The following is a 14832-nucleotide window of genomic DNA, read 5'->3' on the forward strand; positions in this document are numbered from 1 at the left end:
CTTTTGAACAAAGGTAAAAAAAACAGCATTGTTAATACATTCACAACAAATTGCTAGTTAATTGGAAAAGTATTAACAAAAACACAGCTTTTCAGTAAGATCAGTAAGCATAGAATTGGAGGTTTAATGAACAGTCATCTAATTAAGTGTCAGTTACCTTGTTGAGCAAGTGTATTATCTGTGTTTAAATTATAGTTGCATTACAAGCTTAACAAGTATATCCTTAGTGCTTTGGCTAAGAATTTCAGCTTCACTATGTTTCAGACAGTTAGTTTCTTTATCTGTTAGTATCACTGGAGCTCCATCTTTGCTGAGATAAGGTAGCTCTACTGTTAACCTTGCCAGTCACTGATGTCGGCCAGTTTGGTAAGCTTAGCTTGTGTTGATCTGTCCATCTCTTTTGTCTGTACATCTGTGATTCCAAACTTGGCTTGACTCTTTCTGAATTTACTCAAATTAAGTCTTGTCTGTCCAATGCAACGGATGTAAATTTGCCCTTTCTGACAGTGGGATTTCTGACTGCTGCTGCATTAGAAGTCCCTTGTGTCCAGTGATCATATTCAAGAAATGCCCCTTCATTTTATCTTACTTGCCACCTAAAAATTGTTTACTGGTGACGATTTTGTTCTCCGTTCATCTTTTCAGCCTGTCTTAAAAAACTGATAATTTTTAAGTTAGTATTTACAATTCCAGTCATATGAAATTACCTGTCCCAGTGTCAATGGCATATTGATGAGGTTTTTGGATAGACCAGTGAAGGAATTTAATATAGATCTTACCAGTCTACTTTCTTACAATTCACTGAAAAGTAGGTGAAATGTAGTTTCATCTTTTTCTTTCTTTCTTAGTTCTGTGGCAGTCAGGTTGTAATTGGCATGGTCGAGAAGTCAAAGTAGAAAAAGAATGGATATTTAAAGCACAAAATTGAATGCTTCATGGATTAGAGGTGGCCAGGCTAATAGGTTTATATCACGCAGTGAAATATCACTGGGATCTGGAGTTGTATGAAGAAGCTAGGTGCTTTGGAAGAGGATTCTTGGTTACTGGTGCCTTAAGTCTAGCTTAGCCCCTGATTTAGTGACACATATCTCAGTATCCATTGAGACAACTTGGTGATTTTCTTTCAGGAAGTAAGAATCTCAGCTGGCTAACTGAAAACAAAAGAATAGCTCTCAGTCTTTTTTCTGAAAATAGTTCAAGATACTGGTGCTGCTGCCCATTGCTTATCTAATTGCATACACGTGTGGTAGGAAAGAGGAGGCTGTGGTTTAATTCCTTTTATTATCTATGATGGTTGAGACCTCATGTTTCCAAGCAGGTCACCTGAACTAAGTTAGCAGCAAGCTGATCTAGGGCTTGTATTTGGCTTCAGTTGAAATTGTCTTCATGAAGCAAAGAACTGAAAAGATACAAGGCACCAGAGAAGATGAGCCAAAGTGAATATGACTCCATAGCCCTGTAATAGGAGAGTTCCTGAGGTTTTAGTCCTTAACTCCACAGTATCCATAATGTTAGACTAATGTTATTTTTTCCAGGAAAAAGCACACTAACAAAAACCTGGATGTGACAGTCTCGTTTTTCTAAAACTATAAGGATTCACCTTTGCTTTGTTCAAGCCTAGATTACTTCATGATTCTATGATTGTGCATTTGTCTCTTATGCTGCCAATATTTTTATTTCTTAAATTTATTTGAAAAATACACATCGGCACTTGTGAAAGTATTCACACATGCATTGTCAACATGTGTAATTAGAGTCCTGAAGTGCACTAAATAATTACTAATGCCAGTATTTAATCAGTAAGTCTATTTTTGCGTCCCTCCTTATGGAATTTCTTCATTGAAATGTTAAAATTATTATTAATCTAGTTTAGTTTTGTTTTCTGTCCCTCAGTGTGTTCTCCGCCATCATGCTGTAGCAGACTGTGCTGTTGTAGGCCAGGAGGATGCCTTAAAAGGGCACGTTCCCTTTGCGCTGTGTGTGCTGAGAGACGGTGAGAGATTATTCCTACTGGTGTTACTAAAACCTGCAGGAGTCCTAGAATAATTAAAGGACATGAACTTCTTCACTAGATGTAAAGACAGAAGAGAAGAAGATTTTGGAAGATATTGTTGAGCAAGTTCGAAATAACATTGGTCCTGTGGCAGCTTTCCAGAAGGGGGTGTTTGTGAAACAGCTACCAAAAACACGTTCTGGCAAGATACCACGTTCAGCTCTTTCTGCATTGGTCAGTGGAAAGCCGTATAAAGTAAGTTGGGGCTGTATGCCTGAATGAATTAGGCACATGTACACATCCAAAGATGCATCATCATGGTTTTGATTCTTTAGACCATACTAGAGCCGGTCCATGATTTCAGATACTATATTGTATTCTACTGTTTTTCTTACAAGATTTTCATGTTCCAGAGCTTTCCAGATAATTTTCCCTTTACTGTTTTTGAATACTAGATTCTGAAATAAAATTGATCTACTGTTGAAGGACATCAGTCTATTATTAAATGCTTTTGCATGTTCTTCCTTTTCAGATAACGCCAACCATTGAAGATGCTAGTGTGTTTAAACACATAGAAGAAGTGCTGAAGAAAAAGTAAATGGAATAATGGGCCAGTAAAAGCGTCTATTACTGAAATATGCGAAGACTTTCTATTAGGAAATGCATATTTTAAAAACGAATAATAATAATGATTGGGACTACCTTTTTTTTTTTTTTAAACTTTTCTACAGATGCTGTGTTCTTTTACCACATTATCATAGCCAGTGAAGAATACTGAAGTCTCTGTGTGTTGTCATTGTATGCTGGCTATAAGATTACTAAGAATTTTAAATAGAATTCATACATTTCTCTAGCCTTCAAAGGAGTCACTGTATTACTGTGATAGAATTGTGGAATAACAAAACAGCTCGGGTTGAAATGGACTTCAAAAGACCATCACATCCAACTTTTCATAGGAAAAAAAGGGTACCTAGAAGAGATTATCTAGCACCCTGCTGAATTGCATCGTGACAGCCTCCAGTGATGTGGATCTGCGCTATCCATTCTTGCATAATGGTATCAGTACCTTGAGTTTGACTAGAACAGCTTTCAGCTAAGATTCAAGCTGAAGACAGCAGAAAGTAGGAATTCTAACGTGAAAGTCATTGCAAACATAACTTGTCTTCACTTAAAAATTATAAGCCTTATGCCTTTTAAATTTTTATGAGCTTTAATTTTTTTAAAACTAGTTTTCTGGATTCCACTGATGTTTTTTTTCTAAGACTTTCTGTTATAAATTAGATTCTTCTACATGCTTTGTTCAATGACTTTTTGAAGTGTCTTTTTTTTTTTTTTTGTAGAATAATGGATGATTTCTGACTTTCAAGTCTGTTAAATTTTGATTTATCCATGGTAGTGTTGAATGGAAAACATATATTTTAAATAAATGCAGGCATTTATGCTTTGGATTTTTTTTAATAATTTTGTTGTGGTGGCTTTTATTGCTGTTATGGAGAAGGATAACCAGATGTGCTGGCATAATTAGACGTATATATAGCTAAGAATTTTATCAAATACAGGTACAGCCCCTTTGTGATGATGTAGCTTGCTTCAAAATTCATTCAGGGTACTCAGCATGCCAGGAGATGGAGGACACATGCTCTAAATGCATTACTTCCCAATCTACAGTTTTTAACTTAACAAGAAATGTAAAAATCCTTGTAAAAATACATGAAATGCATGTAAAAACAAATAAAAAGTTTAAAAGTAGAAAAGTTATTCATATTCAGCATTGTTTTCAGAGGACTAAACAGTAAGCAGTTGCCAAATTCAGAAGCTACGAGCATATTTTGAGACTTTTTTTCTGGAAATCATTCAAGATCAAGACTGAGAAGGAGGAGAGGGGCAAAGGGGTCAGGTGCACTCACTACTCACTACTGCCCTGCTCATGCAGAGGTTTCCAGAAATACCAAATGATTTCTTTGTCAGCTTTTAGAAAACCCAGTTATAAAGCAGCAACAATGCACTATGGAAAAACATTCCTTTTGTTTCCCAAAGGAGCCTTTTTTTCTGAGCAACTGTGATTGCAGAATGTTTTGTTTACAGGTTTGGGCTAGTGCCTAGCTGGGGAAAGGGAAAAAGAGGTGGTTATTCCTGTATGTGGGTCTGTTGCTGCCCAGCAACATGGTTGTACAATCAAGGAAGAACAATTGCATTTAACAAGTGATAGGAGATTACTGTTTCTTCTTAATTTTGTTTTTATAAAAAAGAAATGCCTTGGTAGATCTGAATGGACAGGGATTTGGATGGAAGAGATTGGTGCAATCCTTATTCATTAGTTGTGGATTGGAGTAGATAACATTTAGCATAGCCATAACTCCTAACTGTTGGAGTAGAGCCTTGGCTCACACAGGGGAGACAGGGATGTTACCAGGAGTTTTTATATGCTAGCCTTAGATCACAACTGGACTACATAATAGTACTTTTTTTTTTTTTTAAAGTGTTTTTAAATATTCTGGTCTGTTTTTTTTTCTCGCCGTGGACATAAGTTGGGGTTACTTCTAGGGCAGTACGCATGGAGCTTCAGTTACAAGAGCTTGCTTACTCTTTTCCCTAGTGTATCCCATTTTCCTCTGTGTCCCCACCCTGAACTGGTATGTGGGTTTTGACAGTGTAAGCTGGAAAAGAAACACTGGAAAATTGGAAGTGGGCTTTAAATAGCAAACTGTATTCAGATGATAATACAACCATTTCCAATGGTGTCTGCATTGCTTTACTTTGTAATATTCTGGACCAAAGTAGCTCGAAGGAGGGCTGATGGAGAAAAGTAAGGAACACCAGCAACATTGGTTAAGCCCAGGGAACTGTATGTAGAGGAGCCGTGTCCCTGTACTGCTGTGTTCTATCCAAAGTCATCCTATCAGCCACATCATTAAGTTCTGTGCTCCCTCTTGTGGCAGATTATGGCCAGTAAATTCACCGTAACTCATACCTGTTGGTTGCAAAATGTGCTTAGGCTTTTTAAATGCGAGAGGTATGTGGCATCCAAACTATTTTAATGCGACTGTGTACCAAGCTTAATAGACTTATAAGCACAAATAGCACTGAATTCTTTTTTATTGACACTGGGGGAGAAAAATCTTTCACCATCTGATTGACTGAAGTTTGCCAAATGAAAATAGACAAAACAAATGTTTATGTACGTGCAAACATTGCAGATCAAACTGCTAAAAGAAATAACTAAAAGACAGGTCTTGAGCTAAGATCAAGCAGCAGAAAAATAGCAAATAGGTAAATGACTATTAAGTAGGTCTTACTTTGAAACTTCCCATTTAAACAAAGAATAAACAACAATAACACCACCAAATAAAGCCACAGCAGGTAATAGTTGCTCTTCTAAACTTTTATACACTATATATTAATCACTCTGTCTTTCAGTTATTTCCTCTGATAAAACAGACTTCTGTGAAGTCTCAGCAAGGCCATCTTGGCTAAAAGCGTAGCGTTAGACAGGAGCCTGTCTAATGCCCTGTTGTGATGAAGAAATTGTGGGGTTTAGCTTCTCTTTCATTTTCTTCATGGAATATGTTCGGAAACTTGAGAATCTCATTCTATGCAGTCACTAGATTTAATTTTCCAATGCTGGCTGGTGTCTGAAGATCCTGGAACGAAAAGGTGGCTCTTGGTAAAGCAAGATTCTTCTTGGTCCACAGGTAACATAGAAGAAAGTTTTTGGTTTTCATATAAATCGTGTTTATTAAATTGCTTTTTTTTTTCTTTTTTCTTTTTTTTTTTTTCTGTAAACAGTTCTTCTGGGTTTATGTGTGTGTCTTTAAGAGGTGAGCCATCATGATGATACATCTATACGTATCTGACATTTCCATTTTGTGTTTAGAGGTCCATTTTGGCTCCAGTTCCAGGTTATGTCATTCTATTATACATCATCAGAGGCAGGTGTTCAGCTTTAAATATTGACAGATTTTTCAGTAGGAACATGTTGAAGCTTCTAACTCTGCTAAACATATTTGTTTGACTTTTACAATCCAAAAACTGTAAAAATGGCGGAATGGAAAGATACAAACAGTATTATTGACACTGTATTTTCAAATGTTTGCACTGAGACCCCATGTACCATAGATTTTATTTTTAAAAAATCATATTTATAACCATTTACATAAGACTTACACATTTTAAAAGAAATACATACACAGTAAATACGTAATGTCTAATATTTTACAGTAAAACAGATGGAACAATGTAAAAATGAGTGGCTTCATTTGATAAAAGCTTTGGATGTGTACTACTGCCAAATTTCTGATGACAGAAATGCTGAGAGGAAAAGGGGAGGTTGTTTTGTTCTTCTCTTAGTTTTTTTTTTTTTAAGCAATTTAGATTTTTCATTATTAGTATTCTTGTTTTAAATTAACCAAAATGTGAAAAGAGCGTCAGATCTGTGAAACTTCGTGTTCTCTTCCCTATTACCCTGTTCTTGCAGAGAGTTTTAATGTTCTTTTTTCCTAAGTAGTGGTAGTGCACTTCAGGTAAAGTAGAAGAAAGAGATGACATCTAAAGGAAAAAATAAACAAACATTAATTAGTGAGGTTCTGTCATAGTAATTTGGTTTAGGACACAGTGATGCTGGATAAGCTGCTGCACATTTTACTGAAACTTCTGAGGGAAACATGCATTCTTTGATTTTAGATCTATAACATAAATCTATTAATTAAGCATTTTTATCTTTTACTAATACACACTTGATCAAAACAAACTGCTGTGAGTGTTCAGTTCACTTCATAGCTGTTTTTTGTTTTTTGTTTTTTTTTTTTGATGTTTTGTTCAGTGTTGGTGGTTGGCCTTTGACTGTTTAGCCCAAAGCTGAACATAGCCAGATAAGCATGCAGATTTCTCTTCATAGAATCATTAGGGTTGGAAGCGACTTCTGAAGTATTTAGTTCAACTGTCTACCTACCAACAGTATTGCCCACTAAACCACGTCTCTTTTTGATGTACTCCGTGTTTCTCCTTGCTCACTGCAACTTGACAGCATTTACCTTCTTGACCCTCATGATTTCTTTGCTGTGGACCAGCTATTTCTGGATTATCATTCACATCTTTTTGGAACTCTTCTTTTCCATCTGTCTTTACAAATCCTCTTTGGAATCCTTCACTGATGAAGTACATAGTTGATTTTACAAATCCCCTGACATTTGATCAGAATAAATGTGAAACTATGGTATGCTTTTTGCACCAGCCTGTGGCAGTGAAACTGTCCTGATTGAGCCTTTGGCTGTGGTGATGACAAGTATTTTATAAGGCAGAAGTGCAGGGAAAGCTGCACGAGGTGACTGCCAAATCCACTGCCCTGGCTTTCAGGTGCTTTCCTGGGTAACAGCCATGGCAGCAGGAGCTGCACCATCCCATATGCACTGTTGAACTTCTGTGCAAGATGAAATGGCTTGGCACCGGCAGTCCTAAATGTACTTAAATTTACGATCTTAAGAGTGTACTCAAACTGGGCCGTGTAGAATATGTTCTTGTTAACTGTTCTGAAAATCTCAGTTCACGTTTTATGGCAACTCATCATGGTGGTTTCAACAAACGTTTAAAAAAGTACCTGAAGTACAATTTGAAAGCATGAGGATTTAACCCATTGTGAAGAAACACCCAGAGACACTGGATGATTGCATCCACTTGGTGTTGTTGGCATAAACTATTTTGAAAACCAAAGCTTTGACATGTTCTGTGAGAAATGTGGGTAGCAGAATGCAAGAATTCTGCACTCTGCTGTCATCACAGAACTCATTTGTTCCACATGCAACCTATTTACAGCTCTCTGTTCAGGCTGCTTTTAATATGCATAGAGCTCTCTACTGTTTTAATAATACACTTGTATTGCTATTGTGCAACAGCTTGTCAGGTACCCAACTCCTCTGCTGCCTACTTAGAAACAGTCCCATGTGCCAATAGGTCAGTTGCTGTAGTAACATGGTTATTGATATATTTTAGACAAGGTGTTGCAAGCCTGGGTCTCAGTCTGTCTTGGATCTGAAAAATTTCAAGAATATTATAATGAAGGATTTTTGTATGAGCATCCATCAGTTCTTTCTGTGAAGAAGCTGTGACTCAGAAAACGTGATCCCAGAACCCTGAAAACTCTTCTGCAATTCTTCAACCACTTTCAAACAAATTCAGCGTGTTTAAGTTTTCATGCCTGATATAATAATGAAGGAAATCTTTTTTCCTGCATCATTTTTATATAATTAACTGAAATCCAGAATAAATTTTACTTGGTACTGAATGTCGGTGGCAGTTTGGAATTGCATTGATGAACTGTGCATAGCCTGAGTTCTAGCTTATACCATCTTGTTGCTTCCCTAAAAGCACTCTGCAGTAAATGAAAAGAAACAGCATACGTTCCTTCAGTCATCCTTACATAAGAGCCTCTACAACTTAGATCAAATTTGATATACTGGTAAAGCTCTTGCCTGTTTAAGATTAGTATGCTATTCTCAGCATAGCAGACAAGAAACACCAGCAGTGTGATTTGTATCACTGATACCTGAATGAGGTGAAATAGTTTAAACTGCTCCTATAGAAATGGAAGTTCATTTGTATAGGTTGTATAACTTTGTAAACATGGTTTTTTTCCCTCAAAATACGTAACTTCCATATATGTGCAGTGCCAACAAAGCTTTGCTACTTTTCTTCTGTTTGTGGAGTACTCGTTTTTAGACAATTACTGAAGGATCAACTGGGAATAAACACCCCGGGTAATCATACGTTAATTTTTATTAACATACCACTCTTCAATTTCTGCCCTTGTTGTATCTGTCAGACCTGTTGGAAAATATTGCCTCACATGCCTCGCCTGTTACTGGCCTGCTGCATTGGTTAGCATCTGAACTTCAATGATCTGAATCATAGGCAGTGATTTAGCCTATATGCAGTTCAGATGCATATAGGCTAAAAGATATACATCTCTGCTATCAGTTTCTGCCTGAACCCATTTGGGATTACTGTCATTAATTTTACTGACATAACACCAAGTCCTAATCTGCATACACATATACTTTAAAAGATTTATATAGTGTATGTACTCCATAGTCAGCTTTGTATGACCAGCTGCTAAGCTTGCCAGTTTTAGATAAATAATTAATCTGTGCTTATTTTTCAGTGACAGTTTGTTTCTTTTTCTGCTAAATGACAATTTTGTACACCTACAGACTCCTGGGCTCTATGGAGTAAGGCTGATGTCATCAGCAGAATCCTGAGCAATCTGCATTTCCCATCGGTAGCATCTGCTCTTCCTTAGTGGTCTTTGAATATGCCCAGTTAGTAAAGCTGTGGTGGCCCCAAGCCTCTCCTGGTTGAAGATCTTAAAAAAAGACTTTGTTGGGAAAATAAGGAACAGCAATTCTTTTCTTGCAGATCCTGGTATGTCTTGTCTTGCCTATGATGGGTAACAACTATCAAAACATTTTCAGTGCCTTGGTGGGGTTTTGGTGCTGTCCAAATGCACTTTCCAACTCCCCTGAGTAACTGAATGGAAAAAAAAAAATGATATGTTACTGAGAAAATATTAGCATGAAATGGTGCCATACTGATGAAAGTGCTCATCATGTTAAGTGTTTTGTTGTTTTGTTTTGTTTTGTTTTGTTTTGTTTTGTTTGCAAAACTTGTGAAGCAGCAGCAAAATTTTTCTGCAGAACAGAGGCAGGATAACTGTCATTATAGCCATATTTAAAAGAGTGGCAGTGAGAAGTGCAGCATGATTTGATGTAAAGTTGCATCCAGCTCAGAGCATCCTTTTCTTATGCTGGTCAGTTCTGAATGATTTTGGAACTGAGAATTTCAACAGTGGATAATTTTGGATGATTTTCTGCATAGGAGAAGTTTTGTCCTAGTTTTATTCAGCTGCTCGATGGTCTAAGTGGAGCCATAGCTCTCACTAAAAGAAAAGAAACATAAATTTCATCAGCTTTACTAGGTTGTTTTCCTTTCTTTCCCCAGATCCTGGTAGAACTATTTCAAATTTGCATGAAGGAGATGAAGTCCCTGTGCCTTCTGCTCCCGTGTTCTAGCTTAGAGAACACACTTGTTATGCTTGGCAAGCCATCGCCTGAAGAGAAGTCATCTGGAAACTGTTTTATCTGCTAAGGTGGTACCAGCAGAGAGAACCTGCCATTGGAGGTAGGGAAAGGAGTGGTGCAGTGTCTCCAGGACTGAGCTTGAGACTGTTAGTTTAATCAAATGGCCACCCCAGTGACTTTGAGCTAGGTCCTCTGCTCCATGCTGCCTCTTGCTTGAATAGTGCCAGAGCAATGGGTGCAGTGTACATAAAGAGGTTCCACAATGGCCCCTTTTTGAATACTCACAGCAATTCAGTGCTGGCGTCTTTGCTAGGCCTTGTCAGCATGAGTATGTGCGAACTGTTGAGCTGTCTAACCTCTGCAGTCGTGATGAAGCAACTGCAAATTGCAAGAAAAAAAAAAAAGAAACAAACCAGAACCTCTTTAGAATTATGAATAAAGTAAATAATTCTGTTTCCCACTTGAAGGATGGATATTAAATTGCTCTGTGACTTTCTATGACACAATCTGGGTGCGGAACTCATTCAAAGTCTCTTCATTTCTACTGTTGAATCTATATTCCTTAAGTACAGCTTAATTTTGAATTTATTTTGTTAGAAGTCCTTATAATGTACTTGCCATGGTGTTTAAATACCAGAGTGTTCTCAGCAGTGGGTGACAGGAAGCCAAATCCTAGATGAAGATATAGGTCTCAAGGCTACCTGCATGTTAGGTCTGCCAGGTTCTGTATCCAGCTTAGTAATAAACTGTCTGGAAGACCAGACTTAAATCAGGTGAATCAGGTGAATTTCCCCTATGCCACAGTGCCCCATCTGTAAAATGGGAATAGTATCTTCTGCTTCATAATGAGGCTAAAAGGCAAAGTCTATGAATGCTTATAAGGGTCTTGTCTACTAAAGAAAGTGGAAGTGCCCTGGGAGTTTGCACCTTTCTTTGTGCATGGAGTTTGCCTTGGAATGGATTTTTGTTGTACGGCTTCAACATTACCAAAAAGTGCAGGATTAAAAGCAAAGCGTGCACATGAGCAGTGAAGTCAATGAATACAGTGATGCAATCAGTAAATTATTCCATCTGTAACTGCAATTATAAAGAGATATTTTTAAAAGGTGAGAAACTTTAATGGAATTTAGATGTTTGAATTTTCATACCAAATTCATTAAAGAATTACAAAATGTAATCACCACAGTGTATTACATTACTGTAAGACAAACCTGTTTGTAGACCTAAATTCTCTCACAAGGAAATAAAGAGCTTTGTTAGAAATCGGACATTACTTCTCAGAACTTCAGACAGGTGCACTCGCATGGCTTTTATTGTTCACATATTTGATGGAAGAGCTGCAGTGGAATTTCCTTTTCTCCCTGCTTTCATACAACAATTTATAAACTGGACTTCTTTGAATGTCAGATAGGAAAGTAAAGATGTCATCTCCCTGTAAGAACATCTAAGTAATGAAATCATAGAATGGCCTGGGTTGAAAAGGACCACAATGATTATTTAGTTCCAACCCCCCTGCTATGTGCAGGGTTGCCAACCACTACACCAGGCTGTGCAGAGCCACATCCAGCCTGGCCTTGAATGCCTCCAGGGATGGGGCATCCACAACCTCCTTGGGCAACCTGTTCCAGTGCGTCACCACCCTCTGTGTGAAAAACTTCCTCCTAATATCTAACCTAAACCTCCCGTCTCAGTTTGAAACCATTCCCCCTTGTCCTATCACTATCCTAAGCTCATCCTCTGAAATAAACTGTGCCAAATGGAGAGGTTTATCAGCTGAAAAAGTTGTTTAGATCTTGTATGTACTCTCAGATTGAACATCAGCAAATGAATACTTCTCTGAACGTTTCTTTTGCACTCAGGATGGCCAGTTTTATATTTACTTTCAATGAACAGTGTTACACAAACATGAGAAACGTCACTAGCATGCCAAGTCAGTGCTCTGCCATTCCCTCCTTCCACTGTCCCAGACTCCATTCATCCATCCTATGCTAGTAGGTGAACTTGGCTGTTTGTGGCAGGACAGATGTGCACTGAAGTCAGGTTAGAATGCTAGGGGAAGCCTCCTGCTTTCTATAAGTGCAGAAATGACTTCGTACCGTCAGTTGCCATTTTCCGGGACTGCCCTGAGGTCGTGGTCAACCTGAAGCCGGCCGGCAGCGTTTCGGAGGAGCCGGGCATCATGCTGATGCCATGGACCTCACGGGGGGGAAACTGTCGTCGCCAGGAGGGGCCGCGCCTGAAGTTCTTGTCGTCGCTCTGTCGAGACACAGAGTTGTGTCGGATAAAACCAAGGGAAGTCTGCCATTGATCACCTGGCTGCCGCCTTGCCCACCAACAGGTCTGGTTTGCAACAAGTGCCCTACTTTGCTGCACTGTGTCCAGTGCATTTGAGATGCTCTTATAAAAGTAAATACTTTAGAAATTAATACTAAATGCTAGGGTGAAAAGCTTCTCTTATGTTGGTGACTTGACATGCTGGACGATAGTTTCTTATAAGTTAGATCTCTTATAAATATAGTGATTTGTTACGGTATTTGTTGCAGTGGTTTGTTACTGCAGTTGGAGGCTTAAGTAAAGCTCTAGTACGGAATCAAACATGCACAGAATTGGTAGGTATCACACATTTTTGTCAAGCCCTTAAAATGTTTATTGCTCCTTGAACATTTCTGCACCAGAGTCTGACCTTGAGATGAATGTTTTCCATAGGTGGATTTGAGATTCCTAGGTAACTGCCCTCACTCCCACTGTGGGACGCATTGATTGTCTTAAAACTGCCAGAAAATGCACTTTTTCCTGTCCTCTGTTTTGTCTTCAAATAAAAGTTCGAAGTGGCCCAAAGAACAGGTTGCACAGACCTTTCAGGCCTTTCCCCATTGCCCCATCTACCCTCATCTTTCCACGTGACTTTCTGTCTTTTTCCTCCATGGAAAGCATTCATCTTAAGTTAAGAGTGCAGTGCACACATTAGTGTCCCATATGCTAAGGATGGATGGATATGTAGCTATATGGAGGCCACTTTAAAAACCTTGATTTCCTGATTTATTTTTTTTTTAAACACCTGTAACTGGCTCTTTTGAATCATGGGTGGATTAACATATCTTCATGCATTGCATTCAACTTTTATGTTTTACTGTGATAGTTGATAAATACTGAAAATAAAATTAATTACTTCCTCAAGTCGTCTTTCAGTTCCTAGTGCTAAAAGGTTGTTGTATTCTCTCTCAAGGATCTGCCGTGCCTAGAGATACCAAAGTCAACAATTAAAATGGTTGAAGAGCAATCAGTGGCAATCACGGGTACAGATTAAACAGAAGTAGCGTGAGCAGACTTGCCTGGGTGTTTTGTGTTGGAATCTGTAATAATAAAGCTAAACTGCTGTAATCAAAGTTCTCATCCAGTGCTATAAGGGAACCATGTACACCGCTTTCTAGAATATTGTTTGCGTATTCCCGTAGGCCGATGGCTTGTATCCAGCGGATGACGCGGTCGTTGCTCCACACCAGCACATCTGTAAGAACATGACACTGGGTCAGGGCCTGCTAACTGGTACCTTCCAAACTGTACAGCTGCATGCATTCAAACTGGTTTAATTTCTGCATGGGGAACATCAGTAAACTATTAGCACAGCTCTAATGGCTTCAGTAATTACCAATGAAAACCCAAGGTGTGGGAATAGCTTTGCAGTTTTAGCTGCTTTCCCCTTACATGGTTGTTAAACGGTTGTTCTGAATGCTTTCTAAAGAAAATCGTTTCCCACGTGTCTCCAGAGGGCATCTCCAGAACACTGTTCCTCTCACCTCTTCTAGAGACCCATCGTCCATTTATCAGCTCTAAGGGAGCCTCACTTTCAGACAGATGAACTTAAAGCAAGCAGGCCTGAGAAAGCATGGGAAGTGTAATGGACACCCTCCAAACCCTTTCCAATTCTTAAGCAAGTTTTTACAGCTTTGTCGTGCAGCACAAATACCCATTCCTTGAGCGTTTTGTATCAGGCATCTGTGGGCTGGGCCTGCACCTGCAGAATCTGGTGGAAAGTTCACACTGTTGGAGACTGGAACTATTATTAGTTGTGAAAGCTAGTTCTGCTGTCCAGGTCCATGGAAATTAGAAGGCTAAGGCAAGAAAACGAGCTGGGAAACCATTTAAGAGGATTTTGCTCTTGTAAAAAAAAGTACCCTGTCCTGTCCATTACATTAAAAGAAAGTTACTGCCACTGCTCTTTGTACCTGTGAGTGGGAAGTACTGTCCTGCACTTTGTGTTGTGGTGAAGGGTTTTCCGGAAGCCACAGAACAGCAGAGCTTTTCCCAGGAGCAGTGTTCTCCATCACATCCCTAACTTTGGTGTCAGGATGGGTCCAACCACAGCCTGGCATCGCTGAGCTCAACCCCTGCCTGGTCGTGCCAGCAGGGTGCAGGCTGGAGGGTGATGTGTTGGTGGTCATCCTGCTCTCAGCTCTACTGGAGCAACTCTGAGATCCCAGACCAAAAGCCAAAACCGCATACAGGAGTCCAGCCGCAGCCACTCAGGCAGATCTGATGCCTCCAGTTCCAAGTCTTTGGCTTAGTACATGCCATCACCTGCCCTGCCCAAAGACTTCTACCCTTCTGAATTCCCCCACACACCTTTTTCTTTTAGTTCTTCCAACAAGCACTGCATTTGAAAGGCACAAACTGCTGTCACTCTGAGAGCTGGCAATGCTTGAGGAATCAAAGGATTCACTTTCAGCATGGGAAGGCAGAGGGGAGCAGCAATCCTAATTGCTACCTACA

The 14832-nt window shown here is 39.1% G+C and overlaps 2 protein-coding genes and 1 long non-coding RNA gene across 9 annotated transcripts in view; 2 read left to right on the top strand and 1 right to left on the bottom strand.

Annotated features, from left to right (window-relative positions):
- The window catches only part of ACSS3 (acyl-CoA synthetase short chain family member 3), an 80175-nt gene extending 76472 nt beyond the window's left edge, over positions 1-3703 (top strand). Inside the window, exons 13-15 of one of the 2 annotated variants that reach the window (XM_090139271.1) lie at positions 1894-1993; positions 2073-2248; positions 2526-3703. In XM_090139271.1, the coding sequence (XP_089995397.1) occupies positions 1894-1993; positions 2073-2248; positions 2526-2591 (342 nt within the window). In that variant the 3' untranslated portion in view covers positions 2592-3703. The remainder of the gene's footprint in view (positions 1-1893; positions 1994-2072; positions 2249-2525) is intronic. The other variant, XM_031589653.2, reaches the window with a different exon arrangement.
- Positions 3704-4971: 1268 nt separating this feature from the next.
- Positions 4972-14832, bottom strand: part of PPFIA2 (PPFI scaffold protein A2) — a 295808-nt gene continuing 285947 nt past the window's right edge. For 4 of the 6 annotated variants that reach the window (XM_090139305.1, XM_090139289.1, XM_090139311.1 and 1 more), the window contains 5 exons: positions 13395-13570; positions 13232-13300; positions 12159-12318; positions 10348-10440; positions 4972-6538 (listed from right to left, as the gene is read on the bottom strand). In XM_090139305.1, the coding sequence (XP_089995431.1) occupies positions 10382-10440; positions 12159-12318; positions 13232-13300; positions 13395-13570 (464 nt within the window). In that variant the 3' untranslated portion in view covers positions 4972-6538; positions 10348-10381. Of the gene's footprint in view, positions 6539-10347; positions 10441-12158; positions 12319-13231; positions 13301-13394; positions 13571-14832 lie in introns of those variants that run through there. The other 2 variants (XM_090139299.1, XR_016466101.1) reach the window with 2 other exon arrangements.
- LOC149919523 (uncharacterized) lies at positions 7800-10052 on the top strand. Its single transcript, XR_016466116.1, has 3 exons — positions 7800-7939; positions 9196-9406; positions 9983-10052. It is a non-coding gene; the product is annotated as an uncharacterized LOC149919523 (long non-coding RNA).

Source organism: Phasianus colchicus, chromosome 1 (assembly GCF_987193195.1).
Source record: "Phasianus colchicus chromosome 1, bPhaCol1.hap1.1, whole genome shotgun sequence".
Classification (NCBI taxonomy): Eukaryota; Metazoa; Chordata; class Aves; order Galliformes; family Phasianidae; genus Phasianus; species Phasianus colchicus.